The following is a 20,254-nucleotide window of genomic DNA, read 5'->3' on the forward strand; positions in this document are numbered from 1 at the left end:
CACTTTAAAAAAAAACAACACACAAGGTCAGTTTGCCCCAGTATTAGTGATGTTGACTTTCCATCATTGGCTAAGGTGATAGCCACTAGGTTTCTCTACTTTAGAGTAACTGTATCCTGGGTTTCGTTTGTGCTTGCTGACTTAAATCAAGACAACCACTGATAATTAGACCTTGGATTATTTTGTGTTCCTTGTGTAGCTCGAGATGCTGCTGTACAGAAGATTGAGACTATCATCAAGGAACAGTTTGCACTTGAAATGAAGAATAAGGAACATGAAATTGCAGTCATTGACCAGGTATAATAATGATAAATTAAAAAAAAAAAACATTGAAAACAATCTGTACATGATGACTTGACTTTGGTTTTTTTTTTTTAATAAATTGCAGGAAAAGATAATTTTTAAAAATTACCTCAACTTTTACCCCAAAAGATAATCCCTCTTTGCTCTTGTGCTCAAATCTTTGTGGACATTTCAGTGACGGTGCACATGTACATATAAATAGAAATATTAGCGTGTCTGTATATTCTTGCAAAAGCATTGGGTTCTGTCATTCTTTCAGATCTTTTGCCAATCTGATAGGTGGAAAATGGCCGTTTTTATTTGTCTTTGATTATTAGCAAGGTTGAGCTTTTTTTGGTGGTTTGCATTTCTTATGAATTACTCATATATTTGTCTTATCATTTCCATTTTTTAAAGTAATGAGAAACATTTGTTTTTAGCGACTGATTGAGGCAAGAAGGATGATGGATAAACTTCGTGCCTGTATTGTAGCGAACTACTATGCTTCTGCAGGACTTCTAAAAGTTTCTGAGGTAAGTTTTCCTCATATGCAGTCATTTCTGGCCATTCATATTTGTTGAATGAAGGAGAAATTAATGTTGATGTGGAATTCTTGCCTTTGAAACATTTTTTTTAAGAATCTTTTTAAAAAATGTTATTGATTCATTTTGAGAGAGAGAGAAACATCAATTTGTTATTCCACTTGTTTATGCTTTCATTGGTGGTTTGGTGTATGTGCCCTGACCATGGATCAAACCTGCAACCTTGGCATATCAGACAATGCTCAAACCAACTGAGCTACCCAGCCAGGGCTTGAAATGTTTTTTATATTGACCTTCAGAATTCAAGAAGTGTAGCTAGCTTTCCTGGGAATGTACTACTGTGCTCAACCATAATTCTTTTTTTTTTTTTCCCCTAATCCTCACCTGAGGACATTTTTTTTTCATTGCTTTTTAGAGAGAGAAGGAAACATAGAGGTGAGAGAAAAACATCGATTGGTTGCCTCTCGCACGAGCCTGGACAGGGATCGGTCACACCCGGACCAGGGATCAAACCCTGCCACTTAGGCATGTGCCCTGACCAGGAATTGAACCTGCAGCCTTCAGTTATGGGACAATGCTCCAACCAACTGAGTCACATGAAGCAGGGCAACCATAATTCTTTAATTCTCATACCTCTCTATATTGTCAATAACCCTAATTCATATTTTTCTTTTCTACTTAATCCCACTTCTGCTAATATTTAGCTGTGTTGTTAGGCTTTGCACATACAAAAATAACTTGCCTTTTTCCTCTTCACTTGATTGTGGTTGGCTTTGGAGTAAGTTATAAATTGATTAATTTTCATTTGACCTTTTACTACTAATGAATGGTCATTTTTTTGCTTCAGATTTGCCCTGTTCAAAGAGCTGACTTTCCCCCCTACTTTTTATGAAAAATTTCAAATATACTGAAAAAGTTAAATAAACACCTGTTAATAATGTATTACTTAGATTCAGCAGTTTTAACATTTTGCCATATTTCTTTATCTGTTTTATTTTTCTCTAAAACAGTTGAAAGTAAGTCCTAGGCATCATGACACTTTATCCCTAATATTTAAATATGTGTTTCCTAAAGGCCATTCTTGTAAGTAGTCACATTACTTGAGAGAATGATTCACTAATATTATGTGTTAACCAGTCCAGATCTTCTCAGTTGTCCCCAAAATATCTTTCAAAGTTGGTTGGTTTGTTTTTTGAACAAGGATCTAATTAAAGTTCCTGGCTACATTTGATTCTTTTGTTTCTCTAGTTTCATTTTACCGAGACTGATTCTTCCATCTTTTTCCCCCCCGGGATACTGACTGAATTGAAGAGACCAGGCCATTTTTCTTGTAGACTGTCCCACATTTTGAGTTTACATTTTTCCCTTGGGTTATTCCTTCATGCCCTTTATTTTTCTGTAAACTGGAAGTCAAGTCTAAAGATTTGATTATATTAAGGTTCTTTTTGTCGATAATAATTCATAGGTGACACTGTGTATTTCACATCAGGAGACGTAATAGTCAGGTTCATGGTGGTAATAAGAGTAATCATTTGGTTACTGTGATCACCACTAGAAGGCACCAGTTACAAGATGGGGGTAGGCTTAGACAGAAGCAGAGCAGATTGTTTGACATTTTGATAATTTTAATATAACCTTGTTTTTTTAAAAATGTCTTTTTCCAGTTAGAAGTAGGTAATTCTTCTTTTGGACACTACCGGCTCTGTGAGAGTGAGGGGAGGTACGAAGGTATACTGCTTTGCTCCGTTCCCTGTGGCTTTGACAGATGAGAGGTACCTTTCATGTTTAGGCTTTCATGTCCCGTGGAGATTTAGGATGCTTGGGCATTGACCATACTCCTGATGTCATAGTCCTGATGTAGATACTCTCGAGATATCTGGAGTATTATTTTAGATGGCAGATAGCTGTTTCTTCTATTGCAGGAGTTTCCATAAAAAACATTAACATCTGAACTATGTTTCTGCAGCTACCATAACAAATTACTACAGCTTGGTTGGCTTTAAACAACAGGAATTTATTGTCGTAATTTTGGATTCTAGCAGTCCAAAATCAAGGTGTTAGCTGGGCTGTGCTCTCTCTGAGGGCTCTAGGGAAGAATTCTTCCTAGCCTTCTCCCAGCTTCTGGTGGTTACTGGCAATTTTTGGTGTTCTTTGGCTTGTAGCTGTATCACTTTAATTTCTGTCTTTATGTGGATGTTTTCCCTTTGTGTATCTTTTCCTACACTCTGTGTTCAAGTTTCCCTCTTGAAAGAACATTAGTCATTGGATAGGGCCTACCCTAATCTAGATGATTTCATCTGAACCAGATCATATCAGTGAAGACCCTATTTCCAAATAAAGTCACATTCACAGGGTTAGGGTGGACAGGAGTGTTTGGGAGACACTATTTCACCCAGAGAAGATTCTTATGTCATCTGTTATGTGGCTTGCTTTTGGATTCAGCAAGATGGACATCATGACCTGGTAGCTGCATGACAAAGGACTGTAGCTAGTCTGAAGAGCTAGTTTTTCATTTAATGTTTTCTTCCTTTTTTCTTTCTTGTTTTACTATTAGCAGTTTTAAATTGTGCTATTTATGGTCTAGAAATGCACTGATTTTTATCTTGTTATATTCAGATTAGGATGTATTCAAGGATATTTAAGTATATTTTGTCTGTTATGATCTGTCATTTATTTTTAGTTTATTGTAACAAAGTGAATTTATAGCTCTAAAAGATACCTCTATTATTGAAATTCAACAACTTTGTTGCTTTGACTCCTGGACACTAGTCTCAAGCTCCTTTTTTCTTTCTAAAACAATTATTTTAATAGCACAGTTTTTAAAAGCTGGGCTTCCTAGGAGGCAGCTACAGTACCACATTATATAACAGAACACACTGTATTTTAAATGCCTGTAACGAGATACAGAAAAGCACCCTAGCCTTCAGTACTGAATTTAGGGCAAACTTTATGTCAGTATTAATCATTATAAAGCATTCTATTCTATATGCATATATTTTTTATTCTTATATTTCTTACAGGAATATTTTATTCAGAGCTGTTGTTTATATAAAGCCATGTGAAATTTTTTCAAGTCAAATTTTGCTTTTCATATGTTACTGTGTATTTACCTTTATTTTTCATTTACCTTCAGAGGACTTGTATCTTTAGCTTTTGGTTTTTTAGTACCTTTGCATAATTATTTATCACTCTTTTTGGTTCAGACCACATTAAGGAGTTTGGACTTCATTTTGTGGTGGAGAGGTTTTGAAAGATTGTAAGCATGATCCTAAAATAGATAAGGGTTTTAGAAAGATCAAAATTGTGCTTACTTTTGGTGAATTTGACTGTTTCTATTGCTTTTGTTTTTGCAGGGATCAAAAACATGTGATACAATGGTTTTTAATCATCCTGCTATCAAGAAATTCTTGGAATCACCATCCAGGTCGTCATCTCCTGCCAATCAGAGATCAGAAACACCATCAGCTAATCATTCTGAAAGTGATTCTTTATCTCAGCACAATGACTTCTTATCCGACAAAGACAATAACAGCAATATGGATATAGAGGAAAGACTCTCAAACAACATGGAACAGAAGCCAAGTCGAAATACTGGAAGGGTATAGTTGGATGGAGGGGAGGGAACCAAAGGAGAAGGGAACTAGTACTTACTGGAGTATGCATGTGTTATTTCATTTAACGTTCCTTGGAACCCTGGGAAATAAGTTAATTAATTATGTTCCTTTTAGCGATGGGGAAACTGAGTCTCAGTGACATTAATGTTATATTTGTCCAGGAGTAGCAGAACCTGTGTCTTTCTGGTTTTAACATTCAGGGCTGGTGTGCACGGCACAACTCCTGGTGCCACTCCCATAGATCGGAAAGAAACCTTGAGGAGCTGGCAGTGCTGTGACTTTGCCCAGAGTCTTCCACTCTGTCATGTTTGTTCTCAAGAGCAGTGATTCTTCAGCATTTTCCTCTGTGAAACTTTATACTCTGAGATGCCTTGATAACTGGAGGAAATGTGATGAATTATAAATAGAATTGAAAACCATTTATTGCTCTTGGATCCTACTAATTTGTGGAGTTGTCATGTGACCCTGCTCTGAAGTTCTTGGTATAATGTTTGGCTGTAGAGATGAAACCAATGGTTCTTCTCAGGCAGGTGTTGTGTGATGGAGCACATTTCAAGGTTGCTTTCCACATATTCAGACGTCAAGGATATGATTTATTTTTGATAAAAATAAAATTTTTAAAAGTTTCTGATTATAAATTCATGTGTTCATTGCTGAAACGTAAAAAGAATAGGAAAATTATTCATAACATCACCAATCCAAAATCAAAATCTTAATGCTTGGATTTACTGTCTTTTTCAGTATTATTTCTGGGAAAATACTGTATATGTTTTTCTTTTTATAATTAAAAAAAATTTAGGTTGTGTTGGTCATTGGATTTAAGAATTTATCATCTTTTATGTAATATACATGCTTATGTTTATATAATAGATATTTAGTACTTCCTGTGTTTCAGGAACTTTTCTAAGAACTGTACAAAACAATCATGTGAGGTAAAAACTATTACCCTTATTTTATAGGTGAGGAAATTGAGACAGAGAAGTTAAAAAATTACCCAAGTTTTTTGCATCTAGTACATGCAAGAACCAGACTTTAAACCCTGGCAGTCTATCTCCATAGTCAAACTTTAAATTAATCAATGTGTTTATATTACTTATCACTGAAAATGTTTGGTAGTATAGACATTTGAAAAGAGTAAATTCCATTGAGCCCTTTCCCCATTGCCATTTTCCAGATGTAACCATTGTAGTAGTTTCCTGCGTATCCCTTCACATCCTTTTGCATATACAAAGCAGATGTACATGCCTATTAAAAAAAAACACGTACACGTGCAAATCTAGTGTAAAAACTTTTTTTCTCAACTAATGCAAAAATGATAGTAAAATTGTTCTTTTATGCTATGAGGTGCCACAAAGCCACAGAATTTTGTAATAAAATTCTGAATTATTCCATTCATATCTTGTATGATTTTGCAATTCCTGCCTATTAAAAGCTTTCCAGATTGAAAATGAAAATTATGATTTCTTTCAGGACCCTTCTAGTGTTTCTGGCTCCCATAAAACAGAGCAGCGGAATGCTGATCTCACAGGAGATGAGACTTCACGACTTTTTGTAAAGAAAACAATAGTAGTGGGCAATGTGTCCAAGTGAGTATCCAGTTGAATTGTCTCATTTTCAGTTATCCATTTATGTTACTAGAACTCTGGCATACTCTTATCATAGCATTATAGTAGATAGAAATCTCAGGGATTCCTTTTTCCAAACTCTTAGTTGTTTTAAAAGTAAATTCAGATTCAGAGACTTGAGAGTCTGCCTTAATTTGTCTGTTAATCTATGATATAGAATAAAATTAGGCTTGGTAAAAATTTATAAGACGTGCTTTTACACAAGCATGTAAGTGTGGATAAGTGTAAAGGAATTTTTTATTCCTTCTGACCTAGTTTTAACCTTAGGGGCCTTAGCTAGTTCCTAAATATGTGTATTTGGTTGCCCAAATTGAAATGTTTTAAATTTGTAGTGACAGTTGCAGAGCAGTCCTTGAAGACAATTCTTCCAAGTTGAAGGGCTATCTCTTTAACAGTATGATCTCAGGCTGTTTTGTGGGAACGGTAGCATGTTTGCCAAATACCTGTGAATGGGTAAAGATATAGATCTTCAAATAGTGTAACAATATTATTTCCTCAAAAAGTCTTATTTGCCTTTTCCAGCCTCATTAGGTACACTTCCTCTGTTTTCTCTTGTCATTTTTCTCATGCAATCATTTCCTATATTCATATATTTTCCCCAAGTCAGACTGGAATCTCTTTTGTGTAGAAAGTATGTCTTATTTGTTTTGTACCTTAAGTAGTTGATGTTCAGTAAATATTTGATTGAAGAATAAATTGATCCACTAATGGAATTAGTTGTAATTAGATTCAATTATTAAAATAAAGGATTTGGAATTACAGTCATTATCTGGGGAAAATAAATAAATAAAATCTTAAAAAATACATCTTCAAAAAACCTACAGCAAAGTGTCATACTCAATGGTAAACTTAGAAGTCTTCACTTTAGAATTAGGAACAAGCCCTGGGTGGTGTGGCTCAGTGGGTTGAGCACTGGCCTGCGATGCGAACCAAGAGGTCCTCAGGTTTAATTCCCTGTCAGGGCACATTCCTGGGTTGCGGGCCAGGTCCCAGTCCCCACTTGGGGATGTGAGAGAGGCAACCAAGCAATGTTAATTTCTCTCCCTCTTTTTCTCCCTCTCCCTTTATCTCTAAAATATAAAATATTTTTTGAAAAAAATAGGAAGAAGTAAATGCCTAGTGTCACTACTATTAAACATTGCTTTTGGAGATACTTATGTGAAATTTTAAAAATTAAAAAATTATGGATTAGAAACTAAAATACAAAATGTCATTAACAGATCATGTTGTCTGTGTAGAAAAATCTAAAACAATTTTTAATAAAGTTTTAGAGTTAATGAGAGAGGTCAGCAAGATTGTTGAATATAATAACTACACAGAAGCCTATTGTTTCTGTGTGACAGCCACAAAATTGGAAAACATGATTTTTAAAAGCTGTATTTGCTATAGCAATGCAAATATAATAAAATATGTGTTGGTCTTCCATGAAGAATTATAAAAACTTTATTAAAAGACATGAAATAACTAAATAGAGCAGTATACCATGTTCGTGAATAGGAAGGCTCGGTACTGTCAAATTGTTATGTAGATATTCTGATTAAAGTCCCATAGGGTTCATGAAATTCACAGGCTGGTTTTATATATGGAAGAGCAAAGAGTCAAGACTGGACAAGAATATTGCTGAAGAAGAAGTAGGTTAGGCAACTTCACCCACCGCATCACCAAGGATAACCATGGACAGACAACCCGCATAAAAAGTCATTGTCACATTTCCAACAGAACATAATAAGGGGCTTTATGAAATAAAAACAACTGCAAAAGAGAAGGCTAAAGATACTAGTTTTATTATCGATAGGACTTAAGGGAATGACTTGTTTGAGCTTTTAAAAGGCCAAACCAGTTGCAACATTCTTGGTGGCAATGAGTAGGAACCAGAAGAGTCTGAAGTTCTAACACCCTGAAACCTGCATGAAGTCAACCCAGAGTCTAGCAGGGGTGTCCAACCAAACGCAGGCAGCATACAGCCCAGGATGGCTATGATGCGGTCCAACACAAAATTGTAACGGGGTTTGACTTAAAACCTTTTTTTGCTCATCAGTGTTTGTTAGTGTTTGTGTATTTAATGTGTGACCCAAGACAACTCTTCTTCCAGTGTGACCAGTGATACCAAAAGGTTGGACACCCCTGGTTGAGGTTCCCTAACCTAAGAATAAAATATTTATCAGTTTATTTCTATATCATGTACCCATTTGTTGGGAAAAGTGAGGTAGATTTTTTAAAATTGCATAGTAATCAGAACATGAAACAGTGCCCCATAGACCAAAAAACATTTAAAAGAAAAGAATTAACTGCAAAGACTCATTTTGGTTAGTTGATATAGCTGTTAAATCTTGCTGCAATTCAGATTTTTTAAATTAAAGTTTTATCAGATTTATTGAGGTATAATTGACAAAAATATAAGTTATTCAAAGTGTACATTGTGATCGTTGGGTTCCTCTCGAGTTAATTTACACACCTATCATCACCTCACATGTTGATCATTTTTTATAGTTGTGTGAGAACATTTAAGTTCTATTCTCTTAGCAAATTTATAGTACCATGTTACCATCTATATTCACTATGTTATACATTAGATCCTCTGTTAGAGCTGAAAGTTAGTACCCTCTTACCAGCGCCTCTGTATTTTCCCCAACCCTCCACCCTGGCAACCTTTTGAAGATTCCACATATAAGTGATGCTGTGCACTATTTGTCTTTCTCTTTCTGGCTTATATCACTTAGCATGATGCTCTCAAGGTCCATCCATGTTGTCACAAGTACAGACTCCTTTTACCGTGTTTCATGGCTGAATAACATTCCATTATATATATACACACACACACACGTGTGTGTACATATAAGTAAATAAAAATCACATCTTCATTCACCTGTTGATGGACACTTATTTTCTTGTCTTGGCTGTTGTAAATGATGCTGCAGTGAATGTGGCTGTGCAGACATCTCTGCGGTATCCTGTTTTCATTGTCTTTGCATGTATGTATACACACAAAATTGGGGTAGTTCTCTCTTTAATTTTTGAGGAACCTCCATACTGTTTTCCATAGTATCTGCACCAGTTTACATTCCCACCGATGGTACACAAGATTTCCCTTTTCTCCATGTTCTTGCCAACACTTATTATATCTTGTATTTCTAAAATTTTATTTTTCAGTTACAGTTTACATTCAGTATTATTTTGTATTAGTCTCAGGTGACTTCTTGTATTTTTGACAGTAGCCATTCTCACAGATGTGAGGTGATGATGCAATGCAGATTTGATTTGCATTTCCCTGATGTTTAGTGATATTGAACAGCTTCCCATGTACCTGTTAACCATTTGTATGTCTTCAGAAAAAAATGTCTGTTCAGTTCCTCCATTTTTAAATCATTTTTTTTGTTTGTTTTCTGGGGGCTGGGGGCTATTAAATTATGTGACTCCTTTACTTATTTTGAATATTAATTCCTTATTAGGAGTGCAAGCTTTTTTCCCTATTTTGTAAGTTGCTTTTTCATTTTGTTGATGATTTCCTTCCCTGTGAAGAAGATTTTTACTTTGATGAAAGCCCCACTTGTTTACTTTTGCTTTTGGTGACTGTGCTTTTGGTGTCAAATCCCAAAAATCATTTGTCAGACATATGTCAAGGAGCTTACTCCCTATGTTTTCTTTTAGGAGTTTTTTCTTGGTTGGTTGGTTAGTTGTAGGTCTTAAATTTAAGTCATTGATCATAATTTGAGTTGATTTTTGTATATGGTGCAGGTGGGGTTTCATCCTTTTGCACATGGCTGTCCAGTTTTCCCAGCACCATTTTTTGAGACTATCTTTCCCCATTGTATATATGAGCTCCTTTGTTGTATATATAAATAGACCATATATGCATGGGTTTATGTCTGGGCTCTATTCTGTCCCATCGTCATGTGTCTGTTTTTATGCCAGCACCATTCTGTTTTACTTACTGTACCTTTGTAGTATAGTTTGAAGGCATCAGTCAGTGGGATTCCTCCAGCTTTGTCCTTTTCTCTATACAGATTTTTGGATTATTTTTTTCTATTTCTGTGAAAAATACCCTTGGAATTCTGATAGGCATTGCGTTGAATCTAGACCTCTTCGGGTAGTGTGGACATTTTAACAGTGTTCTTCTAATCCATGAACGTGGAATGTCTTTCCATTTATTTGTATCTTCTGTTTCTTTCATCAGTGTATTACAGTTTTCAATGTACAGGTCTCTCATCTCCTTGGTGAAAATTTATTGCTAAGTATGTTATTGTTTTTGATGCTATTATAAATTTAATTATCTCCGTTTTTCATTTTGATATTTTATTGTTAATGTATAGAACCACAACTGATTTTTTATGTTAATTTTATATCCTGTAACTTTACTGAATTTTTTGTAACAGTTTTGGGGGAGAGTCTTTAGGATTTTCTATATACAATATCATGTTATATGCAGATGGAGACAGTTTTACCTCTTCCTTCCTGATTTATTCCTTTTTCTTGCCTGATTGCTCTGTAGGACTTCCAATACTGTGTTGAATAAAAGTGGTGAAAATGAGCATTCTTGTGTTGTTCTTGATGTTAGAGGAAAGCTTTTAGTATTTTCACCCTTGAATATGATACTAGCTGTGGGCTTGTTGAACATGACCTATATTATGTTGAGGTGTGCTCTCTCTACACTCAATTGACTGAGTTTTTATCATGAATAGATGTTGATTTTGTTAGATGTCTCTTTGGCATCTATTAAGATGATCATACGATTTTTATCCTTCATTTCATGAATGTGGTATATCACACTGAATGATTTATGGCTGTCAAGCTTCCTTACATCCCTGGAGTAAATTCCATTTCATCATAGTGTATGATCCTTTTAATGTACTCTTGAATTTTGTTTGCTAATATTTTGTAGAGGGTTTTTGGCTTTATTGGCCTGTAATTAATTTTTTTGTGATGTCCTTGTTTGGCTTTGGTGGCCATGTAAAATGGGTTTCTAAGTGTACCCTCCTCATCTGCTTTTGGAGGGATTTGAGAAGTATTGCTGTCAATTCCTGCTTAAGTATTTGGTAGAATTTACCCTTTAAGCCATCTGGTCCTAGAATTTTCTTTGTTGGGAGGTTTTTTTGATTACTGATTAAATCTCCTAACTAGTGTTCGAATTTTCTATTTTTTTATGATTCAGTCTTGCTAGGGTGTATGTTTCTAGGAATTTATTCATTCCTTCTAGGATGTCCAGTTTTGGGGGCGGATAATTGTTAATAGTATTACGATGTATGGTGTTTGTGTGGTGTGAGTTGCAGCACCTCTTTCACTTGTAATTTGAGTCCTCTCTTTTTTTTGCTGAATGTAGCTAAAGGTCTTTCAATTTTGTTTATCTTTTAAAAAAACCAGCTCCTACTTTCTTTTATCTTTTTTATTGTCACTTTAGTCTCCTTTAGTCTTTGCTATTTCCTTCCTTCTACTAACTTTGGGCTTAGTTTATTTTACTTTTTCTAGTTCCTTAGAATGTAAAGTTACGTTGTTTATTTGAGATCTTTCTTTTTTCTTAATGTAGGCTTTTATTGGTATAAACTTCCTTCTTAGAAGTGCTTTTCCTTCATCTCTTAAGGTTTGATATGTTGTATTTACATTTCAGTTGTCTCAAAACATTTTTTTTTTCTCCTGTGATTTCTTCTTTAACCCAGTTGTGGTTCAGTAGCATGCTGTTTAATCTCCACATAATTGTGAATTTTTCGGTTTTATTTTGGTAATTTATTTTTAATCTTGTTTTAAGTAGGCAATAATTATTTTGTTAGGTTTTTGAAGGAAAAAAAAGAACTCAATTTCTTTTTTTCTTCTTCTCCTTTAGGTATATACCGCCCGATAAAAGAGAAGAAAACGACCAGTCAACACACAAATGGATGGTGTATGTCCGAGGGTCTCGTAGGGAACCCAGCATTAATCATTTCGTCAAGAAAGTTTGGTTCTTCCTTCATCCCAGCTATAAACCCAATGACCTTGTGGAAGTTAGGTAAGCATTCTTGCATTAGTTAACCTAAGAAGTACAGCTTTCCTGAACTGGAAGAAATGGGATTTAACTTCTAAACACTCCCTTGAAATTCTTGTATTATTAATAGTTTACTCAGTTTTGGCCCTTAGTCACAATGTAGTTTTAGCTGTAGTTCCCTCTTAGAGATCACTGTGTCACTGAGCAGCTGCCGTCCCCTCCTGTCCGGTTGTTACCATACAGACTGTATTAGCTGACTCTGCTCTCCTCCGGAAATAACCTGTTTATAAAGATAAAAGTAAAAAGGTTACTGTTTTTTATGACTAACAGAATATAGCAGAATTAAATATAGGATGTTAGCATTACAGAAATATTTAATGTTTAAAGTTTCTCATGATCTTGTCCTCAGAAGTAACATTTTGTATATATTATAGTTGCTGTTAATATTAGTCACGAAATTAGAATGGTTTGTATGCATATTTACGTAATTCTGAAATTTGTTTTACTAAGGTATAGTCTTGATATCTTTATATGATGTTACATTGTCATACATACTTTCATTGTATGACTGTATTGTGGAAATGGTTGTGGTGTATTACTGGAGAAATCTCCTGTATCCTCAGCTCTCTTCAGAACATGCCTTCTACTCCTGGCTCTTAAACAAAACATGCCTATCTCCTGAGAACACCACTTCTCCTGAGAACAGCTTTCAAGTGGCGGCTGTTTTTTTTTCTCTCTCACCCACCATGTACCATTGGATGTAGGGGTAGGATGTATGTCTTTCTTGCTCATATTTGTGGCTTCCATACCACCTTTTTTCTCCCTTAAAAAAACCCTCAGCTTTTTAAAAGCACTGTATAACTTGATTCTCTTCCTTATTACAGGCATTTACTAATTTTTTAGTCATTCCCCTCTGATAAAAGGTTTTAGTACTGAAGGTATGAACGTATGGATTTTCTCTCTACCATCATTTTAAAGGACTGACCTGTGTGTAGACAATTCGTCTAAAGCCCTGATCTCTCAGTTCATCAATTTCCTCACTTTAATAATAAAGATATGCTTGCAATTATACCATAGATTCTAAGCTGAATAAGGAGAGAAGGAAATTTTATAAGAGCAGTGATGGGTAGTGAAAATTGGTGTGGGCAAGAAATGAGAGTGCCAGTGAGGGCAAAGGATAGTTGTGACGGGGCCACCAACTGGCAGTGACCGCGGAACGCTGCGGATGGCTCATCAAAACACGAGAAAAACATACACAGAGACAACCAGGTCCTGTGGGGAAATAGGGACAGAACAGCCACTCTCTCTAGTGGGGAGCACCTTGGCCATCCTCCCCAGGGGAGAGTGCCCCGTTCTCCCGCTGGAGCAGGCTTTTATTGGGTTTGGTTACACAGGAATTCAGGTAAAGCTCAGTAATTATTGCCAGGAAGTAAGGATCAAACAATAGATAACAAAGAAGTCTGAGGGCCTATTTTGAGTCAGGGTCAGATAGCTAAACAGCTGTAAAAAACTTTAAGGAACAAACTCACTTCTTGCTTGGACCCTTATCATTCAATTGAGAGCATTCTAAACAAAGCAGGTTTCACAGGATTTTACATATTCTTTCTTAGGTCTGATCACCCAGGGAACCGCCCTTTCCAGCACAGGGCAGCACCACCCTGTCATTGTTTCAGGCTTAGGTGGAGCAAGGGAAGTAAGGCAGCCAAAAGATAAGGAGGTTTTCTCACAGACAATGAGGACTCAGGCTATGTCAAAGCCGAGGGGTGAGGGTCCATCACCCCCTTTTGCTGTAGCCCCCAAAGTCCTTCCTTGGGGGCCTCCCACGTGATCATGTCTGACTTAGGTCGTTCCCCCCATGGGGAATCTTACCCATCATTGGCTAACCAACCAAGCATTGGGGGCCAGTTATAGAAGCAGTGCTCCTGCCAGGGAGATAAGCTTTTGTCTCCTTGCTGGCTTATGGTCCAAGGTCATTCCCTCAGCCTTAGCCTTGGTGGGGGTTACAGCTTCTGATACCAGGCAGGGCAGTTCCCAACATAGTTGGATTAGGAATGCAGCTGGAAAGGAGTTGGTGGTCAGAAAGTGGAATACTTGAGATTTTTTTGTAGGTGGTATACTTTGTCTTCTTCATATACATGATAATTGTCCCAACTTCAGTAATATCAGTTGATGTGCCCTTTTTCTACATTTAATACACTAAAAGCCCATATAAACATAAATTCAATGCTAGATTCTGTTAATAATTTTTATTCCCATACCAGTATGCTATTTTAACTCTTTTTGGTTTATAGTGTATTTTGGTATTTGGTAGAGTATGTTCCTCTATTCTAAAATTTTTTTAGAATAGAGGTTATTCTTGACTATATATGTTGTTCCACTTTGCTTAAAATACAATTGTCAGGTTATAGTTTGGAATTGCATTGAGTTAATAGTTTTCACATTTCTTATGATATTGTATCTGTCACTGTCTACCCAGGAAAATCAGTCAGTGTAGTTGTTTTCCAATACAAACAAGACTTTCTGCCTTGGGCTGTTTATAAAACTATTTTCTTGACATATTTCACTGGGTAGAACCTCAGAAAAGCATTGAAATACTGTTTTATTCTAATAGTAGGGCGTAATTGCCAAAGGAACAATTTTATTCTTAGGCTCTCAAACATTAGTGCTGAAAAGACTTTGTGATTTGTTTTAAATCTGCTATCACAATTCGTGAAACCTTTGGGAAATGCCATATATAGCTCATCAAGCCTGTCTTAGAATTTTGCCGGTGACTTAGGCTTGTTTTCTGTCAGGAATACCATCTTCCTGTTGTCTGTCTTTATGTGCGTGTGCACAGTGTGGCTGTCTTTCTGAAGGTCTGCCCTTCATCCTTCAGGACATAACTCAGAGTTTCCTTCTCAGTTCATACTTTTTTGTCCTCCTTTCTTCCAGAGGTTAAATTATAGTAAATGATCATTTACTTGAATGCTTGGGGTATTAACAGTGTTTTATAGTTTAAGATAGCTGCTAGAGTGATAAGATTTGCTTAATTAGCCCAGGATTCTAATACAGATATTTTAGTGAGTTTAGTAAGAAATAGATGAGTTTAAAAAGGTTCTGTGTGTGGTTTAGTTGGTTGGAGCATTGTCCCATACACCAAAAGGTTGTGGGTTCAGTTCCCAGTCAGGGCACATACCTAGGTTGCCAGTTCAGTCCCCGATTGGGGTGTATATGGGAGGAAACCAGTGGATGGTTCTCTCTCACATTGATGTTTCTTTCCCCCTTCCTCTCTCTCTCTCTCAAGTTGATTTAAGTGCTATGTCTATAAAAGTATAAAGAATAAAAAGAATATATGTTTTATTGTCCAGATCAGCAAGAAATTTCCTTACATCTTATGTGGTAAAAAATAAGCACACTTTGGTAAAGCATTTTATTTAATATCAGTCATGTGAATTGTTTAAAATGTATTAACCACATTTTTATTGATAAATATCTGATTTACAAAAATGGCATTTAAAAACTCATTACATTAACAAGGCAAATCAATACTATTTCTTCATTTGTCACCCCAAGAATTAGAAATTTGTAAAACACTGATTTTAAGTTGTAAAAAAGGATCACACAGCCCTGGCCAGTGTGGCTCGGTTAGAGCGTTGTCCCATAGCTGAATGGCTGTGAGTTCAGGCCCCAGTCTGGACATACACAGGAAGGAGGCAGCCATTGATGTTGTTTCTTTCTTATATTGATGTTTCTCTCCTGCCCCCGCCCCCCGCCTCGGTCTCTAAAAGAACAAACAAATATTATGCAGTAATATGGGAAATTGTGTTCACTAAGAAATCTTTACTGATCTGCAGGTTAAAGGTATACCAAATCATACTTAATAAGATGTATTGTGACAGTCTGAGAAAACACAAGGAAAAGCTCATACTATAGCTCTTTAAATTTCTTTCATCTTCTCCATGTGGAGTATTTTCTGTTTACAGTAAACGAAGGTCATTTTGTGACAGTTACACAGTTTCGTGTTATTGAAATACCCTCTTTTATGCCATTTGTCTGTCTTCCCTGGTAGCAGTTCCATCTCTTCCTGTCCATTCACTAGAGTGTAGCCTATGTATATAAATTGGGGAACACAGCTAATTTACTATACTCGTCGTAAGAGGAATTCAGCACACAGCCAGTATAATTGCTGAATGTTGCAAAATGAATTTAGCCTGTCCATTTAGCTTTACTGGAATTTCAACGGCCAAATTTGTCAAGAGCATCTCCTTTACTCTTTCTAAGTCCGCCATGCCTCTAGGCCCCACTGTGTCTCTTGCTTTGTACCCCTTTTCAAACTGCTGTCATGAGTTGAACTTCTCATTTGACCCAAGCCTATCTTTTTTTGTCTTTGTTTGTGATTTGGCAACTAAGAAGGGATCTGAACCCTGACTGCATGGCGTAATCGGGCGTCATCCAGCAAAGCGAAGGGTCACTGGTTTGATTCCTGGCAGAGTACATGCCTGGCTTGTAGGTTCAGTCCCCAATCGGGCAGCCAGTCAGTGTTTCTCTCTTGCATCGATGTTTCTCTCCCTTTCTCCCTTCCTTCCCTTCTCTTTAAAATAAATAAATATTTTAAGAGAAGAAGGGAGCTGAAAACCAAGCCTATCTTTTCATTTCTGTCTGAATCTTTACTAATATCATGGCTACTTTATGGCTACTTCTCTTACTAACCAACAGGTGTTCAGCTCGTTTCTTCCAGCCAGGGCACTCTAGTTTTCTTTGCTTCCTTTTTTCTCTGGTTCATAGCATAGCTGTTGCTTTCCGTACTTTCCAGGGCACTCTCATACTCAGAGATTTTCCTGCCTTGAGCTCTCCTGGTAACCTCTGGCTCTGTGCTTCATGATTCAGGTCTGTTGTTAGACTCGTCTCAGGTTGTGATCTTGGACTCTGCCTTTACTGCCTTCAGGTCCCTCCTTAGTTTTCCAAAAGCACATCCCACTGAAAGTTCCTTTCTCCCTGCAATCTTAGCATCCTCATTTCAGTAACTCCAAGCCAGTGATTCATAATGATCATTTTCATTTTAAAGCATTTTCTCTTTTCCCCAGTAACTTAATCAGTACTATTTTTGAGTACATGGAGGTCTCTTAAAGTTTTTCAAAGATTTTTGTTTTTTAATTTTGAAGAGGGGAAGGGAGGGAGAAAGAGGGAGAGAAACATTGATGTGCAAGAGATACATCAATTGGTTGCCTCTTGTGCGCCTCCAAACTGGAGACCTGGCCCACAACTCTGGCAAGTGCCCTGATTGAGATTCGAACTGGGGACCCCTTGGATGGCAGGCTGGCACTCAGTCCACTGGGCCACACCACCAGGTTCAGTTAGATTTTTTAATTTTACATTATGGAAAATTTCAAACATATACAAAATTTCAAACATATACAAAAGCAAAGTAGATGGAACCTTCATATATCCAACACAATTATTAAAAGCTTGCCAGTCTTTTTTCATCAATTTTCCTTTTTCTTTTCTTTACAGATTATGTTTTGACTGAAAATTCTTTAGTCCAATTAGCATTCACACATGTTTCTCTCCTCAAAAATCATAGTCATTATTTGGGGAAGATCATATTGTGCACATACGATCTTTTAAGTCCTCTCAGCAGATACATTCAAATAAATTCTCAATTTCAAAATGAGTATTCACGATTTGTTTTGTTTTTAGCCAGAGTGGAGGAATAAATAGGAGTGTCTGGGGTAGGGAGCGTATACTTCACAGCCTGTGTCTGCCAAGTAGCAATCAAGGGTTCTGATTCTAATATTGTGACATTCATCGAGTCACTTTAGTTCTTTGTGAAAGTAATGATGTTGGATTAAATGGTATAAATGCCTTAGCTGTAAGTATCCAGCAGTTGCAAATTTAGTGTAGGTTTGAGTTGATTTTGTTCTTTTATAATTTAGCATTTTAGCATAATGCAACATATTGATTTAACTTCCAATGAGGAAATGTAAATGACTATCAGAAGGATGTGAATTTCTAACTTACCCATTATGAGAAAACTTTTCCTCTAGAATGATTGCGAATGGATAATGTGTTAATATCTGCTTTTCCCTAGAGAGCCTCCTTTTCATCTGACCAGAAGAGGCTGGGGTGAATTTCCTGTCAGAGTTCAAGTTCACTTTAAGGACAGCCAGAACAAGCGGATAGATATCATACATAATCTGAAGGTATTGTAACAAAACATTGCTCCCTGGAAATGAAGTATGTCTTTCACCTGATACTTAAAATAGTAGGTTAGGCCTTCTGAGAGCAGCAGCCAGGCCGAGGATAGTGGAAACAGGATAAATCTTTTCGAGCCTGCTGTGCTTACTGCTGTAACACTTATTTTTTTAATCTACTTATTTTCCTATAAAATGAGGCAAATACTGAAAGTCCTCAAATAACATTTTGTTCAATGTCATAACGATGAGATGTCACAGGAGCGTAACTCTTGTTGATAGTAATTAGCCTTTAGTCTGTTTGGCTTCGTTCGTTGTGCTGCGTTTCCCTTAAAGTCGCGGAGCCTATCAACGACTTTAAGTGAGGGGTTGCTGTAATAACCCCTGTCTGTTTATCTCAACAGGGTAACAAATATGTTTATCTCCTAAGGGTAAAGATTGTAGTGAACATGTTTTAGAAAATGTAAAACACTATACAAGGTTGTAATGATTTTGATTTGTGTTGTCAGGGATCCTTCACTGATATATCCATGTGATTTGTTATGCAGCTATTACAAATTTTATTTTACAAAGTATTTTCTATGCCTGAGGAGAAATTGCCACTATATAGTAAGCAAAAGACACAGGTTATCAAACTATATGTATAATAGGAGGTCAACCATGATTTTAAAAAAACACAATAGAAATAGGCAAAACGTTGGAGTACATAACTGAAGTAATGACTTCGTGGGCTACTTCCCCTGCCCCCCCCCTTTTTTTTTTTGGTATTTTTCCAATTTTATATAATAAACATATTCAACTTTTACAGTTAGAAGACAGTTTTTTATTCTTCCTCTGGGTCCTCTCTGTAGTCGTCTTGTCTACACTTCCTAAAGTTAAACTTCTTCCTGAGCACCCCTGCTGTGGCTGAGCACATTGTCCCTGGTAGTGACTCCCAGAACTGAACTAAATGAATCCAAGTACGTCTGCAGAATTTCGCTTTCATTCCCTTCGTTCCACAGGTGCACCTTTTCACCTTAGGGTGTAGTGAAATTTGCCCTCCGTTGCTTTCTGCGCAGTCATTGTAAGACCACACTGCTTAACTTCACGTGCAAATTGTGTTCTGGAGATTACTGTATGACTGGACTGCTTTATGACCTCATAGAAGAACTCAGACCAAATAAAGAACATACAGTCCCTTTGTCCAGACGGGGCAAAATATGTTCCCACTTAGACGAAGGTCTAAACTGGTTTTGTGAGACATACCGTCTCACATTGCACTGCGCACAGCCCTTCTCCCTAAAGTGAAGGAAGTTGTGTGCATAGTTTTCGTGCATGTTTGTGTTGTCCATATCACTCGGAGTTCCTGATGGAAGACTGAGTGAGACACAGTATTTTAAAATGACATATTTAAAGCATTTCTTGTCAAGTGTTTGGAAAACTTAGATTTACTATTTATTGTGCATAGATCGGCCTTGAGCCCTTTGCACCTGCATTGCGATCACGTGGTGTCTGTTTGGCCTGGAGTTTCGCTTTTCCTGTTTTTTCTGAGTTAACCCTCAGAGTCATTTTTTATTCTTCCCTCTTTGTTCTAAATGTTCAGTTGTAGACTATTACTCTTTCTTCATAATCTTCTTATATTCTACCCTTTTAATGGTTTTTGTCCCCTCAGTTCATTCTTCACACCACCATCAGATTAGTCTTTCTAAACTAGGAGAACTGTTACGGCATTTCTCTCTGGGAAACCTTGAGTAACTTCCTGTCATTCAAGTTCAGAGTCCCCTGCCTGCTGTTCAGGATTCTTCACATTTTGACTCAACACACTTCCCCTAAATTATCTCGCATGAATACCCTGCATGAGCATCTTGCTCCAGCCAGGTCAGTCTGTTCATGTGCTAGAAATGCCCTGGGCCTTCTCCCGCGATTTCTTTCATGCTCTTCTCCTGGAGTGCCTGTTCAGATTCTTTCCATTCTTCAAGTTCCAATAACTTTTCTTGGCCAGTTAAGCCCATAGTGATCTCTCTGTATTCTGAATTCTGTAGTGCATACCAATCTATAATAGTTGTGTTAAATATTAAACTAGTCTTAA

The 20,254-nt window shown here is 36.7% G+C and overlaps 1 protein-coding gene across 4 annotated transcripts in view; it reads left to right on the forward strand.

Moving 5' to 3' along the window:
- YEATS2 (YEATS domain containing 2) overlaps window positions 1-20,254 on the forward strand; it is an 85,188-nt gene that overhangs the window by 12,190 nt on the left and 52,744 nt on the right. For all 4 annotated transcript variants that reach the window (XM_045851326.1, XM_045851329.1, XM_045851328.1 and 1 more), the window contains 6 exons: window positions 200-297; window positions 723-815; window positions 4,178-4,423; window positions 5,909-6,024; window positions 11,879-12,040; window positions 18,084-18,195. In XM_045851326.1, coding sequence (XP_045707282.1) covers window positions 200-297; window positions 723-815; window positions 4,178-4,423; window positions 5,909-6,024; window positions 11,879-12,040; window positions 18,084-18,195 — 827 coding nt within the window. The remainder of the gene's footprint in view (window positions 1-199; window positions 298-722; window positions 816-4,177; window positions 4,424-5,908; window positions 6,025-11,878; window positions 12,041-18,083; window positions 18,196-20,254) is intronic.

This window comes from Phyllostomus hastatus, unplaced genomic scaffold (genome assembly GCF_019186645.2).
Source record: "Phyllostomus hastatus isolate PE091 unplaced genomic scaffold, TTU_PhHast_1.1 phas_contig_86, whole genome shotgun sequence".
NCBI classification, from domain to species: domain Eukaryota; kingdom Metazoa; phylum Chordata; class Mammalia; order Chiroptera; family Phyllostomidae; genus Phyllostomus; species Phyllostomus hastatus.